Source organism: Aspergillus oryzae, chromosome 2 (genome assembly GCF_000184455.2).
Source record: "Aspergillus oryzae RIB40 DNA, chromosome 2".
NCBI lineage: Eukaryota > Fungi > Ascomycota > Eurotiomycetes > Eurotiales > Aspergillaceae > Aspergillus > Aspergillus oryzae.
In genome coordinates this window covers 3,065,310-3,086,901 of record NC_036436.1, presented here as the reverse complement: position 1 = coordinate 3,086,901, position 21,592 = coordinate 3,065,310, and the positions used below count along the sequence as shown (strand labels likewise).

General features: G+C 49.9%; 7 protein-coding genes across 7 annotated transcripts; 1 reads left to right on the top strand and 6 right to left on the bottom strand.

Annotated features, from left to right (window-relative positions):
- Positions 1–1,758: 1,758 nt before the first annotated feature.
- Positions 1,759–3,756, top strand: AO090003000369 (epsin; the record flags this gene model as incomplete). Its single annotated transcript, XM_001819505.3, has 4 exons — positions 1,759–1,831; positions 1,959–2,028; positions 2,102–2,322; positions 2,381–3,756. The coding sequence occupies 4 exons, from the start codon at positions 1,759–1,761 to the stop codon at positions 3,754–3,756; spliced, it is 1,740 nt and encodes a 579-aa protein (XP_001819557.1).
- A 1,039-nt stretch (positions 3,757–4,795) lies between these two features.
- Positions 4,796–7,272, bottom strand: AO090003000368 (putative AAA family ATPase; the record flags this gene model as incomplete). Its single annotated transcript, XM_023234860.1, has 3 exons — positions 4,796–4,896; positions 5,083–7,126; positions 7,186–7,272. 3 exons carry the CDS (start codon positions 7,270–7,272, stop codon positions 4,796–4,798), a joined length of 2,232 nt encoding a protein of 743 aa, XP_023089936.1.
- A 1,287-nt stretch (positions 7,273–8,559) lies between these two features.
- mrsA (putative mitochondrial carrier protein) lies at positions 8,560–9,011 on the bottom strand (the record flags this gene model as incomplete). Its single annotated transcript, XM_001819503.3, has 2 exons — positions 8,560–8,611; positions 8,689–9,011. 2 exons carry the CDS (start codon positions 9,009–9,011, stop codon positions 8,560–8,562), a joined length of 375 nt encoding a protein of 124 aa, XP_001819555.3.
- A 2,975-nt stretch (positions 9,012–11,986) lies between these two features.
- AO090003000365 (RING finger protein) lies at positions 11,987–13,734 on the bottom strand (the record flags this gene model as incomplete). The annotated part of the gene is made up of 4 exons (XM_001819502.3): positions 11,987–12,015; positions 12,082–12,968; positions 13,022–13,550; positions 13,644–13,734. 4 exons carry the CDS (start codon positions 13,732–13,734, stop codon positions 11,987–11,989), a joined length of 1,536 nt encoding a protein of 511 aa, XP_001819554.1.
- Positions 13,735–15,149: 1,415 nt separating this feature from the next.
- AO090003000364 (translation initiation factor eIF2B catalytic subunit epsilon) lies at positions 15,150–17,577 on the bottom strand (the record flags this gene model as incomplete). Its single annotated transcript, XM_001819501.3, has 5 exons — positions 15,150–15,829; positions 15,889–17,060; positions 17,127–17,251; positions 17,341–17,397; positions 17,497–17,577. 5 exons carry the CDS (start codon positions 17,575–17,577, stop codon positions 15,150–15,152), a joined length of 2,115 nt encoding a protein of 704 aa, XP_001819553.1.
- Positions 17,578–18,810: 1,233 nt separating this feature from the next.
- Positions 18,811–20,340, bottom strand: AO090003000363 (response regulator; the record flags this gene model as incomplete). The annotated part of the gene is made up of 3 exons (XM_001819500.3): positions 18,811–19,331; positions 19,389–19,578; positions 19,639–20,340. 3 exons carry the CDS (start codon positions 20,338–20,340, stop codon positions 18,811–18,813), a joined length of 1,413 nt encoding a protein of 470 aa, XP_001819552.3.
- Positions 20,341–20,389: 49 nt separating this feature from the next.
- Positions 20,390–20,922, bottom strand: AO090003000362 (heat shock factor family protein; the record flags this gene model as incomplete). The annotated part of the gene is made up of 3 exons (XM_023234858.1): positions 20,390–20,596; positions 20,633–20,776; positions 20,851–20,922. The coding sequence occupies 3 exons, from the start codon at positions 20,920–20,922 to the stop codon at positions 20,390–20,392; spliced, it is 423 nt and encodes a 140-aa protein (XP_023089935.1).
- Between the last annotated feature and the right edge of the window lie 670 nt (positions 20,923–21,592).

The following is a 21,592-nucleotide window of genomic DNA, read 5'->3' as shown; positions in this document are numbered from 1 at the left end:
AGTACCCTGGTGGCTGGGCCAGTAACAAACCCCGTACCCAGTAGTAGTATCAGACGAACGAGTACGAGTATTCATTAAATTAAATGGATGTACAGAACACTGCTGCCTAAGCGGTACCAATTAGGCCCCCATCCTTATTTGAGATCTGATGTAGAAATACTGTGGAGTAAAGTAGGTTTTAATTTCTTGGGTGAACCGTCAAATATAGAGGGGAAAAAGTAAACCATAAAGAAATTGGAAAAAAGAAAAAGCATGTTGCCTTATGACGTCGTTGGTACATTTTGGCATTTTTCAAAGTATTGATTGCACCGCCACAATACTCAATGTACAGTACACCCTTACACTCCGGTATGAAGCAGGGACGGAGTCTGCCGTATGGTAAATTTGTAACAGCCTCGTGTCAACGAAGAAAGACTCTCTTCATTGGTAAACTGGTAAAGTAAAAGGAGGGGTTAAGAAGAGTTCCCATGTTGAAAAGGATGCCAAGTCATGGTTGTACGCGGCCGTCCTTTGCCACGGCGCCACGACATCATCAGGGCTGCAGATGGTTTATGAGCTAGCCTACCAGTAGTGGGGTGAACAGACCATTTCTATCGGAAGAGTTGGAGTATGGTACGGGGGGGGGATTCTATATTAATTTGAAAAGGGAAGTGAGTGTTTGGATCCATCGGTTTATAAAGAGAATATGACGGTTAATTTCCAATCCATCTCTGTACATATGTATACTGTGTAGTATATACTACTACTGAATCTGGTAAAATGACAGAACACCCTGAAACTTAAAAAAAGGGTCTTTCGGGCCGATGTACATGAGAAACCCCGTTGCATACCGTATCTCCATACTATACATACAGTAAATAATCATAGTTGCATGTATGAATGAATGATTTGTATACTTCTGGAACTTACCGTCTCTTCTTCTTTCTCATCTCTAACCTCATTGTCCCTCTCCGCTTCCTCTCTAATTCTTTTTTTTCACTTCTCTGACACCTGCGGAGTAACGGATCCCATTGTCATAAATCCATTGAACATCTTCTAGTACCTCTACAGGGACATTGATCTGCCGGTGGATATCACTCAACCCCTATTTCATGTCCCCGGAATTCCGTCTGTTTTATCTCTCGGTTCAGACATGATCTCTGTTCACAAATGCTTTGACTGAAAGTGATTACATATCTAAGATTCTATTTCCGAGAGGAGAAGGGAAACTAGTTGTGTGTGGGGGGTCGAACCTGAACTGATCGGGAGATTTCCTTACGATTGGGCGTTGGTCGTCGTCAGCCATCGACCGGTGGCCACCAAAAACCCAGAAGAACTTTCCTGCTCGTCATCGCGACTTTTCTTTCTTTCTACCGCTTCTTTCCAAACGCTACCACTACTAATCCTCCTCCATCTATTTCTCGATTTCCCTTATTCCGATCATCCTCTCCCTGTCCTGATACCCTCGTTGTGTCTTTTAGTGTTCTCAGGGACGATTCCGAACGGTGGCTGACATTCAATCCCATACGCCCGCCTTCCGTCACACTGCCACTGCCAACTCCACTGCAACCGCCCGCGATAAGGAGACAGACACTCACCTCCGCAACTCACCAACAATCCCACCGCTACCCATTCAACCCCCGACGCTCCCCTGGGCGGCTTGCGCCTGATTCCCCCTGATTCCCGAGAACTACCGGTACGCCAGGAGCTCTACTTATTTTACCCTACCTCATTTCCGATTATCCTCCCATTGAGCCCGAGTGTCCGATTGTCGTCACTATGTCGAAAGTCGTGCGCAGTGTGAAAAATGTCACCAAGGGTTACTCGTCGGTCCAGGTCAAGGTCCGAAATGGTATGTACTGCTAATTCTGCCCTTAATGCGCTCCGGTTGGGTAACGATTCACGGTGGTGGTTGTTCGTCGGTCGCTACCTGTGTCCTTGAACCTGCGGTCGACATTGGCTGACGCTCTCAATTCCAGCCACGAGTAATGACCCCTGGGGCCCGACCGGTACAGAGATGGCAGAGATTGCCGCCCTGACGTTTAGCAGGTAGGCTGACCGATTCATCGGCCTCGACGATTCTCCCCCCCTCTAGACCGAGCTAATCCGGTTGTACGTACAGTCCCACCGATTTCTACGAGATTATGGACATGCTGGATAAGCGACTAAATGACAAGGGAAAGAATTGGCGTCATGTATTGAAGTCCCTGAAGGTATTAGATTACTGTCTCCACGAGGGCTCAGAGCTGGTCGTGACGTGGGCCCGGAAGAACGTCTACATCATCAAGACCCTGCGCGAGTTCCAATATGTGGATGAGGATGGCAGAGATGTCGGACAAAACGGTAGGTTGCGGACGGTATTATTTCTCACCTCGTTCGGTCGCCAGCTAACGATACGTAGTGCGTGTGGCTGCTAAAGAGCTCACTTCCCTGGTGATGGATGAAGACCGATTGCGAAGTGAACGCTCCGACCGAAAGCTGTGGAAATCTCGGGTGAGCGGGCTAGACGACTATCCAGGCCATGGAAGTGAACCACAACAACCGCGTCGAAACGAGCGCCGCCGACGTCCCGCGGACGAAGAAGATGTTGAGTACCGCTTGGCGATCGAGGCGAGCAAACATGAGGCCGAAGAAGAACGGAAGCGACGGGCGAAGAGCTCTATGCAAACCGGGGAGGAGGACGAAGATCTGGCTAAGGCCATCAAGCTGAGCAAGGAAGAGGAAGAACTTCGCAAGCGCGAACTTGAAGAGAGCAACGCGCATTCCCTCTTCGATGACACCCCGGTCCAGGCCGCCCCGGCGCAGCCCACCGGTTACAACCAGGGATACCAACAGCAAAGTGCGGTGGACTGGTTTGGCAACCCGATCAACCCCCAGCAACCTCTGTCGACCGGGTACTTGAACAACCAATATGCACAGCCAACCGGATTCCAGGGACAGATGACCGGAATGCCCAACGGGTACACCAACGGATTCCAAGCGCAGCCCACAGCCTTTGACCAGAACCCGTACGGTCAGCCCCAGAATAACTTCCTGCAGCCACAGGCCACGCTACAGCCCCAGGCAACCCTGCAGCCGCAGCACACGGCGTTTAACACCAACAATCCCTATGGTACCACAGACATGTTCGCACAGCAACAGCAACAACCCCAGCAGCAACAACAACAACAACAACAACAGCCGCAAGATAACTTCCTTTCGTCGGGAAGCAATAACCCATGGGCCTCTAGCAGCCCGCAGCCGGGAGATATGTTGAAACCAATGCAGACCGGATCCAACAACCCATTCGCTCAGCGCACGCAGACACAGCAGTTCCAGACCAGGCCCGCAACGTCTGGACATCCATCCCTGAACACGCTGGCAGAAGAGCGCGCAACCACCGCTTTCAATCCAATCGCCAACTACCAGGCTCCTGTGGCACCGGCTCCACCCAAGAGTACCCCGCCTCAGATGAACGACCCGCATCACGCTCGTCTCAATGCACTCCTCGCCAGCGGCGACGGCCAAGATACCTTTGGAAACGTCGGTGATCTCCGTATACCTGCTCAACACACCGCACCAGGCACCTTCGTCAACTCTGCTGGCCAAGGTCTCGACCGCCTACGCGCCAACCAGACCGGCAGCAACCCATTCTTCGCCCAACAACGGTTCGTCCCCCAGCAAACAGGGTTCGCCCAGCAGCAAACCGGCTTCGCGCAGCCTACGAACAACCCCTGGGGTGCACAGAAATCATACCAGCAGCAGCCTCAGGCTGGAGGCAGTCTGATAGATCTGTGAAAGACGAAAATGTTCATCCGTGATGTCCGTGGTATACAACTTGACGGGTTTGTAGTGGAAGTGGAATACGATACCAGGTCTTTTATCTTGTCTTTATCGATTATATCTCTACTTTTCTCTCCTTTTATTCCCTTTGTTCCGTTGCGTCGTCTTTACAACGAATGGTTGGGTGTTATGCTCGCATTGAATTAGGGTTGCGGAATTGACATACAGATTTCAGTCCAGTTCATTTAAACCACTTACTGCTGCTACTACTTCTATCACTCCACTATGTTCTGACGCTTACCTTCTTGCTCTCTCTCTATCTGACTCGATTTGATGCCAGCCGGGATATCCAACCAGTTTAAACTAAACCCCTTGTTTTCCTCGTGTCTTTGTCTTTGTCTTTTTCCTTGATGATGTACCGTTCTACATATACCTATTACCTACCATATTTATTTGGTTCATGTCTCGTAGTATATATATTAAATTGTATTGTATTATATATGGTGTATTTCGTATTTATACGGTTATACTTACGTAGTAGGCTGGCTTGCTAATTGAAGTCTATTGATGGAGATTTATTGTGTTTGGACTCTTGAGGTTTGATGCTTTATTCTTGAAATGACCGGATCTAATCATACGGTATGAATAAACGAGAACTACATATTAACACAAAGGGAAGAAAGAATGTATGTTCATACAAAAGAAGCAGCAGATAGTCCATGTATATCCATTCATTGATATGTGATCTGTTCCCGATCAGGTCACTCACTACGTACAGTACCAGTACACGTGCTGCCAAACAAGCCAATCCCATTCGCGTTCATCCAGCAGACATTCATAATCATAACCCATACCATACCATATCGTACCACATAACGCAGACCGGAACCCAAGAACCATAGCCCAAGGTATCGCATCCTATCAGACCCAATTCGCCCTGCCAAACCGATCCTCCAACCCCTGCAAGGTCCATGAATGCAACGGTCCCAAAGATGAATCATAAGGAAACAAAAAAAAGGAGAAGATATATAGAGAGGAGGAAAAGGGGAAAGGTCTATCCACCTCTCTCGCCGAATTGTCGGGCCCAATCTTCATACTCCTTTAGTCCTTCCTGGCTGACGCTGGGTCGGATTGAGGAGAGACTGGCTTCGAAGTCTTGGAATCGGATGGCGCGGATTTGGTCCATGGGGGTGTGGAGGAGGGCTTCGCCGAGGTTGCGGAGGGGGCCCATTGCGGCGTCTTTGGCGAGGGCTGTTATGTCGGAGCCTGAGAAGCCTGAGTTATGCTTTGTTAGCTTTGGGATACTGGTGGTTGAGGCGGAAGAGTAAATAGGAACAATACCGTCTGTAAGTTGGACTAAAGCGTCGATATCTTGATCTGTCAAGTCATGCACCTGGTGACTTAGTAATGTCCGGAGTTGTTTTTCGCGGACGTGATGTTCTGGAAGAGGGATATATTGTCGGCGGACGAAGCGACGGCGCGCGGCCTCATCGATGTCCCAGGGCATATTTGTAGCGGCGAGGACGAGGACCCGGCTGGGGTCTCCGCCGGCTTTCTTGTCCCTAGGCGATTCACGACCTGCCGCGGCGCGCTGCAAATCTGACCACTGAATCAGGAACTCGGTCTTTGAGCGTCGTGAAGCCTCGTTCTCTGTGCCGGACGAGCGAGCGGACAATAGTGAGTCGATTTCGTCCACAAAGATGATCGACGGTGCCAGCGCCTTAGCCAGACCGAACAGGGCGCGGACAAGCTTTTCGCTCTCACCGTGCCATTTCGAGGTCAATGTGGATGCGGAAACCGAGAAGAACGTCGATTTGGATTCCGTAGCTACCGCGCGCGCAAGCATCGTCTTACCCGTCCCTGGAGGTCCAAAGAGGAGCATACCCCGGGCTGGTTCTCGCAAACCAGAGAACAGATCTGGACGGAGGAACGGATAGACGACGGCTTCTTTGAGGGCCTTTTTGGCCCCATCTAGACCGGCAATGTCGTCCCAGTGTACTTCATCCCCGCGGACTACAATATCGTTAAGGATCTGTCGGGCGGTTGCCACGTCCACCCCTTTCGGGAGCTTGTTCAGTATATCCATAATTGCGTCATCCTCGTCCTCAACGTCCACGTCGTCCTCGTCGGCATCGGTTGATTTGGGACCAAGAGATTCGGGATCGCTAGATGACGGCGGGGTGACAGCGCGCCTGATGCGCGGAGTAGCCCGTCGTTCGGGACTCGTTCGGGAAATCGACATGCGATCTATATTGTCGCTCAACGCATCTTCACCAGTGGAAGCAGGGGTAATTCTTCGTGGCGTGCTTGCAGACCCAGCCTGCAGGTTGTTCGAGGTAGTTGCAGCACCCGCAGATCCTCCGGAGGGTGTAGGCGGTTGGTAAGACGACCTCAACGCTACGGGCTTTGGTTTGACAGAAGGCTTCGGGGAGGCACGTGGCTGAACAGTATCCTTGGAGCCTGTCGACACAGAAGCGGAATGGGTGCGATTGCCCGACGGCTGCCGGATGCCAGCCGGAGCCTGAGGGGTGGATGTAGGTGTTGAAGTTGGTGCAGGAGTAGACTTCGCCGGTGACCTTCGCGGTGTCTGACCGGGGACGCGAAGTTTCCTCCCGGAGCGACGCTCCTCTCCGGAATCCTCTGGAGGCACGCTTTTCCGTGGGGGTACCCCATCGCCGGACTTCGAACGGGGTGGTATTGACTCCTTTCGAAAACTGGGATCATTTGCAGCGGTCAGACGGGAGGACGCTAGGGCAGCATCGCTGACGGTCTTTTCTGATGATGGAGTCCGATAAAGACTTCCCCAGGCCAGACCCGCGGCTTGAGAAGCTGCGGCCGGCCGCAGGTCTTTTCGTCGCGGGCTGACTTTCTTTTTGGCGGGCTTCTTCAGATCGGCGTTGCGTAGTGTAGAGGGCATCGCTTTCCGACGTTCGGGGCTGGAATTGCGAGAAGACGTAGTCTTTGCCGAAGAGGATTGCGTCTTGCGCAATCCGGGACGACCCGCCATTGGGACTGATGAGCCCGTCTCGTTCCCAGCAGACTCCGAGCTAGCAGTGGTGACAGGTGGTGGGGGGCGTCCGGGGATAGTAGGCGGTTTAGATAGATCGGTATACCCGACTGCGGGGACAGTTCCCTCTCCAATCCAACCGCGATAACCAGTGGTGAATGGAGGGGATTTACCAGACGTATCCTTTCTGCTCTCACGGAGGGCCTCGAGTAGATCGACGCGCTCCCGACATTGGAGCTCTAACTGGCGGATGGAATCCTGAAGAGCCTTCTCCGTTTCGTTCTTGGGGGTGTACTTGGAGGGAACCCGATAGGCGTTATGATAGTAGATGGTTTCGAGGGCGGAGCGCCAAGACTTTAAAGCTTCTTCTTCGTTGTTCTGTGCGGAAGAGCGATCAGTGACGAATGGAGTCAATTGGTGAATTAAGAACGGCAGACCTGTCCTTCGAAGTAGACGGCAGTCGAGCACATCAGATAACAGTCATCGTAGGTCTTCTGGAGGGAAGACGCCGGTTTGGGACGCATCATTGATCAATTAATCCCAAGGATCTTCGGCGGAATTGCAGGACCCGCCCGCGCGCTATGGATGATAGTCGTAGTAGTGTAATACTAGTTAATCGGAGTCTGGGGGAAGGAATGGCACAAGGACGGGGACCAACTCCTGCTCATTTGTAGGGAGGAAGGAAAGAAGAGAAAAAAAGAAAGAAAGACGGTTTGAACGAAGAGCACACGAGAGAGTGAGTTGAGAGGTAAGAGTGCGAGTAAGACATAAAAGTAAGTCAGTGATTCTCCATTCTCCGATTTTTCTCTTACCCAAATTCGGTCATGATTTCGCGTGACGTCGTTGGTGCACCGAAAAAGGGAATAAAAGGTGCCCCACGGTGATGGCAAAACTTCTTCCAATGCGACTCTACGGCCCCATTTCACTCTCTTCTCTTCTTTCACATTTGTTTCTTTTTGCTGGTTCCCCAGAGTGGAGTCGAGTGTCAATCCTTTATATTAACGAAAATGGATATCTGCGCCAGCTCAGCCTGGCTGGTGTACTAACTTAAAGTAACTGCCCGCCATATCATATCCCGTCTATGTATACATGGGTCCCAAATGCGTAATATATCAGAAGAAATATTCCAGAATTCGGAAATCAATCAGATGAAGAAAATAGAACCATAAGAGAAAAGGAACAAAGCCTCCAAAAACACTTCCCTTGCGTGCCAACGCCGATACAAATATAGCATACATAGGGCGATCCAAGAAAAGTTCTCGCACTTTTCCCGACATAATCCGTCCCACAAGGTGTATATCAACCATTACCAACCAAGAAAATGAAACCGATGACCAAAGGTGAATAGAGGTACTGAAGAAAGGGTAAGACGTCCTCGCTCCGCCTCATCCGCTGTGGTTCCAGCCAGGATTTTCCGACCCCGAATGTCTCGGACATTTTGCGCACATCCGGAAATACGGTGAATGGGGAAAACGGAGCGCGCAAGAGAGAACAGAAGAACCAGGATAGAAGTAACATAAAGAATGGACAGTCTGAATGCCGCCACCCGGGGATATCTCCCCGCGACATGGCCTGGAATTCCTCACGTGTCGCATTTCCGCCCATCGCACGTGATACGTGGCCGCTATCAACCGGCCTTGTTTTTTTTTTTTTTTTATTTTAAGCTGATTTCATCATTATTTTGTTGGTACGTCTTTGTCCTTTTGTTGGTCGTGGGATGCCTTAAATAAGGCCGCAGGATGCATTTTTATGATGGGCAGTGTGGAAGTCGAATTCATGCGATCGGGCCAGTGGAAAAAAAAGACACTTTTTTAGGCGACCTCCTGGCGCTTGAAGTACGCCTTGGCCATTTCATAAGAGGTCCTTTTGCATGACATTGTCAGTAAATGCCCAAGTACAGTAACAGGGGATTCAGATAAAGTATAAAGTTGTTCACTCACCAGCAAATGGCTGTGCTGGGCATTGTAGAAATGATACGGGGACGAGCGCCACGCAGGAAACCACTCCAACCGAACTGCCGCTTGATAATGGACGCGGCGTTGAAAAGACCCTTCGCCGACCGAATTTCCTCGTTCTGTGCCAAACCGCGGGTCTGGAGGAGCGTCTTCACCACGTCGAGTGGTGTCGTGAGACCAGCTGCGAAAGCGCCTGCGAGACCACCCGCAATGCAGTGGGTGAACGGGTCGTAATCTCCGGAGGGGTTCATAACCTTAGAAATCGACTCGTAGGCGACGAACTGTGTAGCGGTGAAGGGGACGGTCATGCAGAGTGTGGTAGGATAGGAAACGTAGAAAGCCTGAAGACCTTCCGTTCGGTAGACAGACCGGGCGCACTGAACGATAGTCTTGTGTACCGAGCCATGGACTTGCATACGTTGCTTAATAACTGTGTTTTCAATTAGTACGAGTCTTAGTTTTTATTTTATTTCTTTTTGGTGGTGTTGGGGTCGCGAGATACTCACCATCGAAGGGGTTCATCAAAGCGTCACTAGCAATGGTCGCCGAGGCACCACTCAGAGCTGTTCCACGTTAGTAACCAACCACTTTTTAATGACAACATCATAACCCCGTCAGTCACTTACCTGCAGCTAGCGGATGGTGACCGTCATCGACATTGCCACCGGCAAGATCCTTTACAATTTCGTATGTGCCAAAGTAGACAGCGTGGGCGGGGCCTATTCGGGAATTTCACATCAGCCTCCGACACCTCCGAGTAGGCAGGCATTTCCGTATGCCACCGGCTCCGCTTACCTGCACCGACAATAACGCTCGAGACACCCTTCCATAATGTCCGCCAGCCCTCAATTCGGTAGATTGTGGAAAACGCATTAGTGAGACCTGTGTAGAGTCCGCCATTCGCAGGATGCAGGATTTGCATGCGAGTCTAGCGTAAGGGTCCGGTGTCAGTATTTGCCTGCCTTTGCAACACGTCGCAATGCAAAATCTGCGCAACGTAGGAAAAGAACTAGCATGGACTCAACATACCTTCAACAAGTCCACCGGATACATGACAGCGTGTTCCTTGACCATTGTCAGTACGGGCCCGACCATCCACCGTAAAATAGCCCATTTTTTTGCACACATACCGCTATCCCTGCAAAGGCACCAGCCAGCATATTGCGGCCGAGGCCGTAGTTAGACGGGAGGGCTTCGTAGCTATCGTGACAGTATAATTAGCTCCGAAAGCCCCAGTATAATAAAAAAAAGCCGGCCTACGTCTGGGAAAGGAACCATGGCAATCGGGCAATAGAGGCGAAAGAGCATAGCATGAAATCATAGCGAAGATTCTAGCCACTCCCTATGCTTTCCCAGCGAGCGATTGCCCAGGGCGAAAAAAAAAGCTGAAGCGGGTTTGGCAAGGGAAAAAGACATACTCATATTCTAACTCCTGCCCGGGGATTTGTTCGGAGACCGCCATCGAGCTGTTGTAGCTCCAGACGCAGCCGGAGCCGCAAAGAGGAGGGGAAAGGGTTAGGAGGAAAGGGAAGAGGAAAGGGCGCGCGGTGGTGGGTGAGGCGTCACTGTTGTGAAGGTCGAAAAGATAATACCGAAGAAACCCGGACCAGTTGCGGAGTGGAGAGGTAAATCAGTAGGGCCGATTCCGAGGAAGGGGAAAACAACAAGGAGGAAAATGAAGTATAGAGGAAGAGACCCGTCTCGACCACTAGAGGAATGCAAGAGGATCAATGTGACAGAAGGAAGGTGGAATAAGGAAAATTAATGAGTTGAGAGGATGTGAAAGAGGGAGGGAAGAAATAAAATAAATTAAAATGTTTAGTCGGGGATTAGAAGTTGTTACCCAGAATGGAAGTCCTCTCGGTCGGCTCGACGAACGCTGGATAAATGGAGGTCGATTAAATGTTATCTGATCCATTTTAGATTAATAGAATCACCCAAGGAACCTCCATGGAATTTTCTTTCCTGACACAAAGTATCAATTACATTTCTAGTGCTTATTGGTTTGTTATTGGATTTACTATTCCCCTCGGTCTTTTTGTTTGAATCTGCTTGATCTGTGATTTTCCTCCTCGCATGTACAGCTCTCGCTCTCTCTCCCCCCAAGAAAAAAAGATTAGTTAATTAAGGTATGTCACTTGGGAAATTTTGCCTGCTGAATCAGCTTCCCCCGGCTAGACTAAAACCAACCAGGATCAGCGACCGGCCTGGTCCGATGACGGAGTTTATAACCCTCAACCAGCATATCCCAACCATTGACATTTGACACCAGTTGACCTTTTCCCAGGTTGACTCATACCTTTCCGAAAACCTTCCGGCTCAATACCAAACAGATTCACCAATTTCCACCTACGACAAACGAGAAGAGGTTAAAAAGGACCAAACACGATTGCCACACTTGACTAATAGAAAGAAGCAGAAGTGCCGAATGACGGAGGAATGTTCCCGTCCCTCCGCCGAGGAAGCTCTCCTAAAAAGTCACCGAGAGAGGAAGGTCACTATTCCCTTTTCTGATTTTTCTTATCTGATCCATCCCGAATCCTTTTGGACTCCATCGTTTCTTTCCCGCGGTTCTCCGTTCTGATTAGTCCGTACTCTTTCTTTCTTCAGTCAGGATTCTAACCCTAAGCGAACTACCGCGGCTCACCGGGGATCCTGTCTGTATGTAAAGTCTGTGCATGACATTATGTGACTAATGTATAATTCAGTAGTTTCTGGAGCTTTTCTTCTTTAGTACAGGTGTTGTAAATCCCGACTATATTGTCTGGGGGTTCTTACGGAGTATAGTACCTACTCCGCAGTATGTTCGTCCTTGTTAGGCAACCATGAGTCCTTTTGGCGTCGGGCATTTCCGCGGATCCCACTTCTACGTGGTGGTTTACATACTATCCCTTACCTATATACCAAGATATTAATCTGGGCATGGATTCTTGGAAAATGAGAGGGAAGAAAATGACAATTAGAAAAAGCAAAAATAACGCAAACAGGATTAGATGCGATGCCATACATAACCGCCCAAGATGTCAAGTACAGTAGTAGAATTGAATATAAATCTGAACGTTCCCCTATAGTAGATGATAATTGATACACGCAAAGCAAATCACCATGCAAATAACACCCACGAAAAGCTCCTCTTAAATGTTCACAGTGAAACTTTCCCGCAGAGAATTCATATGCGCTGTCATGCACGTCGTTAAAGCAAAAGAATGACTGGGTCTTTTGGGATGGTCGCGGGGGACCACCAGTGGTTAAGCCCGTTCCCTTCTATACGATTCGCTCTAATCTACCACTCCACGTTAAAAGACCATTCGCCTGGAGAAACACATCAGTTAGTTCGCTACCTCCAAATTTACCGGGGTTCATGACAAGAATCCATACCATTTTTCAGGTTTTCGGCAGTGTCGCTCAACAAAATCACTCGCCGTTTGTTACAATAGGCCGTTTTATCCAAGATGTCCACCTTGAGGTTTGCTAGTTCGGGTACAGGCTTTTCAAACATCTCGCTGAGGTTCTCCACCGCGAGTTCCAAATCTTTCTGATTATCTTCAAAGATCTCGGTCAGGTTGTTACGTGCAAGGTAGTAGGCAAAAGCGTAGGTCCACTTTAGGGTCTGTCGGCATTGTTGAAGGGCTTGAGACGCGGTGTCGAGGAACTGGACTTCAATCCACGATAAACCCGACTGCGACTGGAGGCTCGTCATCTTCTTTTCCGTCTTCAGGTATAGGTCTTTGTCGAGCTTGGCCGATTGCTCATGGTTCGCATATCGGTTGTAGTAATGGAGATACCGCTCCAATGACGCCCGGGACTTCGCCTGTGCGGTGCGTGCCTCGGATCCTGACTTCTCCTCATATCGGTTACAATTATACCAGCTGGTGCCGTGCTCGGACCATAGCCCCATGCACATCCAGCAGAACTCATGCTTGCATTTGCGGCACGTCATATGGTTGCAACCTCCGTTCTTCTCGATCGTCGAGTGACACCTAGGGCACTCTTTTGTGTTGGCTGAGATCCAGTTGGCCGTTTCCGAATCGTCCTCACACTTCTTGAGCCACATCTTAACTAGCTGGCAAGGTGCTGGTTGATGGTCGTTAAGTGTACAGCCAAAGCAGAAATGATGCTTGCAGTTACATTGTACGGTGGGTACAATGCGGCGGAGGTCGCGCTGCTTCACCGAGCAATCAACAGCGTATTCACAGTTGGGAGCTGGGCACCACTTGAGATTTTCCTTGTCATCGACATAGGTCCTTTGTAAGAGAGTGTAATACCTAAAAGGAAGTTAGCGATGGTATCGACCTGCATCCTAGCTAAGTGGACTCACCTGTCCTTGAGGGCAGGTGTGACAAGTAGGCTCAACGACTTAGAATCAACGATCATATTACAGCCATCACCCGGACATTCTATCCTGGCCGCTTCTCCTTCCCCACGGATCTTCTGAGCAAGGTAGTGGCGGTAGCAATCAACACAGAAACGATGTCCACATCGCATAGCGTATGTCTCCAGGTTATCGCCATCTTCGCAGCAAATGTCGCACACGAACCCAGGTATTACTTCAGTTTTTGGTGTGCCTTCAAAGTTGGTCCCTAACCCGGCCTCCTCCAGAGTTTCTTCGGGATGATCCATGTAGCCCTCAATAAGCTTTTCCCGGTTCCATCGTCCATACCGTAGAAGAATGGCAGAGGATTCCGGCGGTAGACTTAATATCGATGAGACTTCGTTGATCTGTTGATTCTGATCCCGATCAATATCATCCGGGCTTAGGACCTTAAATTCAACTTCGTAAGGTTTTCGTGAGGTTGCGACGATGTCTTTATCTTTCGAGAAGCCGCCGTCGAAATCATCACCGAAATCTACCAATAGCGAAAAAGAGGCATCGTCAGCATCCAGTCATGATCACCTTCCAAAGTTCGTCACAAGCTGAGTTGAGCCGCAACATTACGTACCTTCCCCTAGACTCTCATCATCACTCGCCTGGGTATCCAAAAAGTCATCGCCGCTGGACGCAACGCTCATAAAATCATCATCAGACTCCATACTGGTCGACGCCGGCGTAACCAGATCAGGGCCCTTCTTTTCCGCGGAAACCGAGAACTCCCCTGACACGACGGAGGTCAGATCGGGGGCGGGGTTAAGTTCTGCGATATCAGGAGATTCTGCTTTCGTCTTGCGAGCAGACTTCCGCGGAGGAGGTCTGGTGGCGGCTTGCGAACGGGCGACGGAATCCTTGGTGGCGGAGTGAAAGTCTGTTATCGCCGCCTCGGCCGCCTTTCGCTTCCTTGTTTGAGGAGGCGTGGTGAAGACAGTGGTGTTGCGGCAAGCCGGTATGTGCTGGCACGAAAAAAAAAGTAGGTCCCGAGATCTAACGTCGAGACCTTCTCTTTTTTTCCGAGACAACACAAGGCGCAGCTTACCAAAGGTGGGTAATCAACCTGGGGAGGGCTGATAGATCCAACGGGTGACGAGGAACACGAAGGGCAGACCGGGAGACTGGAGTGTGCAGTAGCAGCAGCAGGACCATGCACTAGCTCTCAGGCGATCTATCGTTGGGCGTGAATAGCTTATCGACGCTGGCACCTTTTTGGGCCTTGGAGGAGAGGAGAGGGGTGTGGATGTATGTAACTAGGGACGGGAGGCGGACGGACGTCACGGGGAGAGTGGGGGAGCCTTAGGAAGAACAAGCCTCAGGTTTGCTCTTCTCCTTGGGGGTAAAATTGCACTAGAGCGCGGTATTTCCGAAAACAACGGGAAATGGAAAGCTGAGCTCCAGTGTTTACCAACCTGTAGTCTGGAGTAAAAAAAGAGGTTGCTTCGGAAGAGAATGAAAAAAACAAAGACAATAGAAAAAAAAGAAAAATTTTCAAACAGTGGCGGGATTGCTAAGCAGACAAGTTTACAGTTTTATAAGGACGTGTCAGTATGAGGGGTCTCCAATGACCTGATGCTAATGCCACGGAATATCCGTGTGGGGGAAGGCAGCAAAAAGGCAACCTAAAGCGGGTAAACGCAATGAAGCAATGTTGTACTCTGCAGTCCCAAGTTTATACTGTCTTTGATTGGAACTGGATCCTTGTCAGGCTCGGAGGTGGCCGTAGTATGATAGATGGTTGATCTTGGTTCGCTGGCATAAATAGATCGAAGGGCACCAATGATGTCAGATTACCTCTCCGGCAAAGATCTCCTGGTCATTCTGTTATCTTACGAGGAACTAGGCACGAGCCCTAAGCAAGCATGACTCAACCTAATGACCTGAGCAAATGACTGAAGACTATAACCTTAGGCAGCAACCAGGCAGCCAAATCATTCATCTTGTCTCTTTTCCAGTGGTTGAGCAGATTACAATACGACTATGTAAATGTATCACGATATCTCGCAATGCATTTTATTTTTCACTCATAAGGGTTCATTTTTTGTTTATTCGCGTTCATAACACGTTCCAATTCTATATCAGATCACTCATCATCGCTCTCTTCCTCTTCGTCGTCATCCTCTTCCTCGCTGCTTTCCTCTTCTTCAGCGTTTGCCAGCCAATCCACGAATTGTTGGGTCTGGCTGCGCACTTGTTTCATCTCGTCTGTACTGGAGGACCTCTCGTCATCCCACCACTGCTCGTATGCCTCCTCTTCTAGAATTTCTAGGTCATATAATTCCTTGGCAACAAACAGGAGGACTGTATCGCCACGGTTGCGGTGTACGAGATCTTGCTGTAACAAAAGCAATAGGTCGACTTGATCAGGCTTCGCATCGCGGTCGCGGTCGAACAAGGACCGTTCGATGATTTCGCGGTACTTGCCAAAGAGCTCTCTAACGATGTCGCCGGCTGCCTTTCCACCTTCCATCAATTGCTGAGTACGCTTCATGAAAGCCGACACCACGGCGCGTCGAACTTGGTGATCAGAAGCGTTGGCTGTCATACGTAGACTGACCAGTTCCAGCTGCACCACATCTGATGTGACGCCATCGCGCAAGCTGTCATAGACACTAGTCGCAGCGTCATGAACGAAATGTTCTTCGTCATCGTCACCACCTGAGCTGCTAAAGCTTCCTGAACGGGAGTGGCCGTAGTCTGAGACATCAGATGAAAGGGTCGAGATGGAATCTGTGGAGAGTGAAAGCTGCGCCATATTGTAAACTGCGGAAAGAACCTGTTAGCTTTAACCGAGCTGGGAGTAGGTAGACATGGGAACGTACCCAATCCCGATGAGGCATTGCTCTCGGTATCCGAGTCATCCTCATCTTCGTAGGGGACATATTCATAACCCTCGCCGCCTTCACCGACGACTTCCGGTTCACTTTCCGGTGCACCCCCATCTTCCTCCCTTGGGGCGTTGGTAATGCGCTTGCCTTCGCTGACGGTCATTCCGTCGGCGATTTTCACTCCAAATGAGAGGAGAGCCCCGGGCTCGACGATGCACTTGCTACCAACTTGGACGTTATCTGCAACAATAGCATGGCGTACAGTTGTACCGTCGCCAATCACAGCACCATCCCAAATGAAGGCACCGTCTAAAGTGACATTCTTACCAATCTTGCAATTCCTTCCCAGAACCGTATCCTTGACTGTCGTCTTGTCTCCGATGCTTGTGCCTTGTCCAATAACTGTCCGCCGGCCGATAACACATGAACGAGCCAAGGTCACGCCTTGCTCTTGGTATAGGTTTCCCTTCCGAAGTTCGTAATTGTGGCCCGGCAGTAGGTTTGTGTCGGGGCACAGAGGGTACGCCCACCTCGAAATAACATCCTTGGTAACGGCATCATACGCCTTCAAGTTCCTCACTCTAGCCGCGTAGTGATCCTTGACGATATGTGTGTGGATCGTCTTTCCATTCAGCTCGTAATCTTTCAGCACACCATACAAGAATTGCGTCCGAGGTGTTTGATAATCGAAACTGTCAGACCAGAGACTCAGCACGTCAGGTGTGCAAATATCGATGCCGCAGTCAATCAGATCCTGGCGGATATCTAGCTCTGCGTTCTCAAGAATGATCTCAGAGTCGATATTGAGACGGGTCGTCTCTCGTGAATGGTGATCAATCTCCTCGTAATGTAGACAGCGGTCCTTCGTAGGGTCAATAATGAAGACGGGTGAAGAAGAGGAAGACTTGGTTCTATGGTTTCTGCCGGCCTCCCGCAAGATCATGGTCATAATGGCATCCTTGTTTGCCGCACGACGAGCCCGATGTTGGGTCAAAGCGCCTTCAATAGGTAGGTTGCTAATGACATCTCCGCTCACAACGATGAAATCTCCGGTAATGAGATGCTTTCCATCCAGATCGCGCATGACGTCTCCGACGGAGGTAGAAGTGGACTTGAGAAAAGCCAATTGCTTGAACGGCGACGATAGCGATCTCCATTTTGACGCACTAGAGCACCGTAGTATTAGTATCGCCGTGAACTGCGTATGAGAGGAGAGGGCGTCATCCACGTACTTGATATACTTCTCCAGCTGATCCGAGTGTGCTCCGCCGTACAGGAACACGTCTTCGACACCGGCATTCGCAAGGAACTCCAATGTATACTCAATCAAGGGGGTGTTCGCTAGCGGCAAAAGACACTGTCACCGTCTGTGTCAGCCCATAACCCATTATTGTGTTTTCCCCGCAACATCCGTCCTCGCATCAATAGCTTGTCTTAGATACATACCCGGGGCTTGTCAAGAGTGAAGGGTTCAAATCTCGTCTCGAAGGTGTCGGCAAGAACCTAAACAACATCAAAGCATTAGCCACACGATCATCGTGCACCCCGCTGTCCTATGATGGCCAGCAGTCGCAAGAGTGGTTTTCCAGAATGACAACATACGACAGCCTGCAACGTCTCCTCTACTTCCTCAGCAGCATTGCCCCTCTGCTTGGAGCCACCGCCTTTCTGCTTCGGACCCATCTGCTAAATCAATGGTAAGCGTGAGTTGCGCGGAAAGATCAAATGCCACATACTGCGACTCAATGAGTAACTAATTTCCCCCACCTCACTGAAAGGTCAAATATTCCTGCAAAAAGTTTAGCAAGAGCGGATGTATTGTGGTAAAGGAAGCCCAGGCGATAAACGGGCTCACAAAGAAACCGAAAACCAACAATAAATCCGCTTGCACAACCTAAAGCAATTATTTCCGGTTCCCCTCGACGCAAAAACTCCGCCAAGCCATATTGAATGATTCATCCCACTCCCGTCCTTTTGTTTGCATGTTTGATCTGTTTGCGAGGTTTGCCGCCCAAGTTCTGTTCCTTTCACGTGACCCACGTGACTGGGAGCATTAGCCACACACAACCTGAAGGACCAGCTTCAGCCCCAAAGAGTCCAGAACACCATCCAAGGCCCAGGCCCTCCTGGACTGCTGGTAGTATCCCTTGTTCAGGAACCAAAGGTCTAGAACCTTAATATGCATCTCTATTGTACGTCAAATTAAATAGGAGTTCCGGTCAGACGATATCTTCCCCCCGAGTCGAAGGGCAATCGGAAGCTCCCAAGCTCCTGTGGATTACCCGGTCCGTCTGGGGCTGGGGTAGTGCAAAGAGTGTGGAATGATATGTGTTCCGGACGAAGCATACCCACTTGTGTACGTGTGCGCACAGTGTAGGAAGGGCTTCTGAGTGGAGGATATATTGCAGGATGACTGATCTGAAGAATGGTAGGTGAATGGTTGCGTGTGTTCTGTATTTTTAGTAGGTACAGCTAGCTAGTATGTAAGCACCATCAAATTGTGTTCCAATGCGAAACATCAGAAATTGCGCCAACGTGGATATCCCACTCAAAGGACAATTTTACCCAAGTAACATGTTCAAGTAATTACAGCAACAATGCGCCAAAACAGTCTGAATGCCCAGGCCCTAATATAGTTCAACTCCCTTATATCCCTTTATAAATGACACGAACATTTCTGCTGAGAGTATCCGCGAGAAACAAAAGACAAACAACCGAAGGCCTCATAAAACGCCGTAAGCTATCAAAAGTCCACCCATGGGTCAACGGTATCGTACGGGTAGAGATTTCATTATAACCAAGATAGCAATCATGAAAGGGGAATATAGTGATTGAGGATACACGGAGAGGAATGCAAGAGAGGTAGTTTGTTGGTTTGTTGATTGAGATATACAGCATTGGGGAGATGGGCGAGGCTCAGCCAGTCCGTGCAGCCTGTACAGGGTTGACCATCGCTTGAGGTTGGGGCGCATATACACGCTGTCGCTTGGCGAGATTGGGGTTCTCGGCAGCACTGGCCATGTCGGAGACCTGCCGTCGTGGTTGCGGCCGCGCTGCAGCTGCAGCCGCAGCCGTGAGCGCCACAGGAGCGGTCGGATACTGCACCCCATTTTGGTCTACCGCATATGCAGCGGCAGTAGCAGGAGTTGCAGGTACGTATTGGCCTTGTACCTGCTGCAGGTTAGGGTGAACCGCGGCCATGCCCTGGAATTGGCCGGGTGTTTGCCAATTGTTTATGGACGTAGCTGGCGACTGGCTGGGAGAACTATCCTCTTTGACAGACTGGGCTGCCGAGCTCTGCGCAGCCATTGTAACCGCCGCCGTGGGTTGGGCGGTTTCCATGCCTTGCGGCATGGTCTTCAAATGAACCAGGTGCTTTTCTAACATATCCAGTAGACTCTTTCGCGTGAAGGGCTTAGGAAGAACATCGTCCATTCCTGGTCAATGTTAGGAGGATAGTCTCGGAGCCCGCTCGTAGTAGCAGATTAACATACCATGCTGGAAGTAAAGCTGAATATCATCACTCCGGATGTTGGATGTCATGGCAATGATCGGCGTCCTATCAAACTGCCGAATGAGGTGACATGCTGAGACACCGTCCAAGTTGGGCATAATTATATCCATTAGAATAAGATCGTACTTGGAGCCATCTTGTATTTTGTTCACCGCCTCGAGTCCGTCGAACTACGTTACCATCAGTCAGGGTACCAGGCTTGGAAAAGATGACCTGTGAAGCCAACTTACAGCAGTATCAATGACACAAGAGAAGGAGTATAGGAACTTTCCGCCAATCTGACGACACGTCGCATCATCTTCGACCAGCAAGATATGCGGACTACGCATCCACCCCGGATCAACATGGTTACTCTTCTTCCGATTGTCTGCGAACTGTCTCCGAGCGTCGTCAACTTCTTGCTTGGGCGGCATTGGGTATGGCACATTATTAACATGCTCGCTGTACATCGGATCGATACCATTAGTAGCGCCCACCGGGTATACGACAGGTTCAATCTCGCCGCTCATCTTCGGATATACTAAGGCTGTGGTCGCGGCATTCGTCGGGTTGGCTGGGTTTGCAGGGGTCGCAGCGGCTGCAGTTGACGGTCGCACCACACCATTCCGCGGGGCAGCGTCCATTGCGGGCGTCGTGGCCACAACAGGACCTGTTTTGGGTGGCTCCCCTAACGAATCAAGGCCGCCGAGGTTGAACTGAATTTCAGCATTCATATCGTTAAGAAGCTTCGACGCGTGCTGCAAGGGCGACGAAGGCTCATCGTCCATCGACGCCACCTGGGAAGGGCTTAAGGTCGAGCCCCCTTGACCTTGTGCCTGGAAAGGTCCGGATGCTTTACTGTCTCGCCGTTGACGAGCATCTACTGATAGTAGATATGTCATCAGCTGGTGAATGACATGTTCATGATTGAGGACTGTTTTCTGGACTCTCATAACCTCCTGTAGCATGATCTGATGGTCAACAGTTAACTGTGCATAACGATCAGAGAGATGCTGAATTTGTTGTTGCTGCGCCACTATTTGCTGGTTCAGGAGATCGATCTGTTGCGTTGGAACGGAATCTTCGTTGTTCTGGGTCTGTTTTCGAGGGGCAGGCGCCTTCCGTCGAATATTGTCGAGTGATTCTTTGCTGTTCGCCCGGAATTCGGGGTGCTTGAATTCCCATGCCTAGATTCCTGGTCAGACAACCCTGTGAAGCCACCAGCACCAAGTATCGCAGTCTTACATTCTGGCCGTACGGTGATTGACCATTCTCTTCATTATTTTGTCTCACTTTGTGAAAGTCGTACTTGTTTAATTGTCGTACAAAGCTGGCAAAGTTGCTATGTTTGAAATGCTTAGGAAGGATGGTTTTCGTAAATTTCTCGCACTGCGACCAGATTTAAAAATCAATTAGCCGGAGAACAGCGACCGTGAATGCCTAAGGCACGAGGGATGCATTACCTCCAAGACGACAAAACTGTCCCCTTCATCACCCCACCGTACAATCTCCGCGTAGGACGGATCCTCCAGCATCCTTGGAAAGAAAGGTCAGTGACCGGACAGCAGAAAGGAAGAAGCCGTTCTAGTACTAAACGGGGCATCTTGAACCGGAGGGTATATAGTCGTATCAAGTCGGGTCGACGGGAGAGCTTAGAGGGAGAGACAAAAAGGAGAAGATCAAACTCACTTGTAAAGTTTCCGCACCTATGCATTCTGTCAGTGATTGTGACCGAATAGTGTAGGTTTTTGTTCCAGACATAAGAAATAATAGAGTAACAATAATATAATAATAATAAAGAGAAACAATATCATCGATATCATTGTCAAAAAGATCAACACTTACAAAATCGCTGGAGTTGCCCGCGGGGGCGGCATTGGTTGTGGTCTGGCCACCGTCCATCGTGGGCTAGATGGGTCGCGACCGATCGAACAAGCAACAGGCTCAAGCACGTCGCAGAACCTCAAGAACAACGGCTGCGGGAGAGTATGAAAAGAACAAGAAAATGAACATCCAAGTCGGTGGTCAATTACGCACCGGGATCGAGAAGGAGGAATTTCCGGGAGAAAGGATAAGTAAGAATAACGGTGAAGAAGAGAAAGAGAAAAGAAAAAAAGAAGGGAAAAAAATGACGGTCTAACCTGGACGGCGTTTGGTTGGGAGAGGTCAAGAGAAAGAGTAGGGAAAGAGATGGTGGCAGTTCCC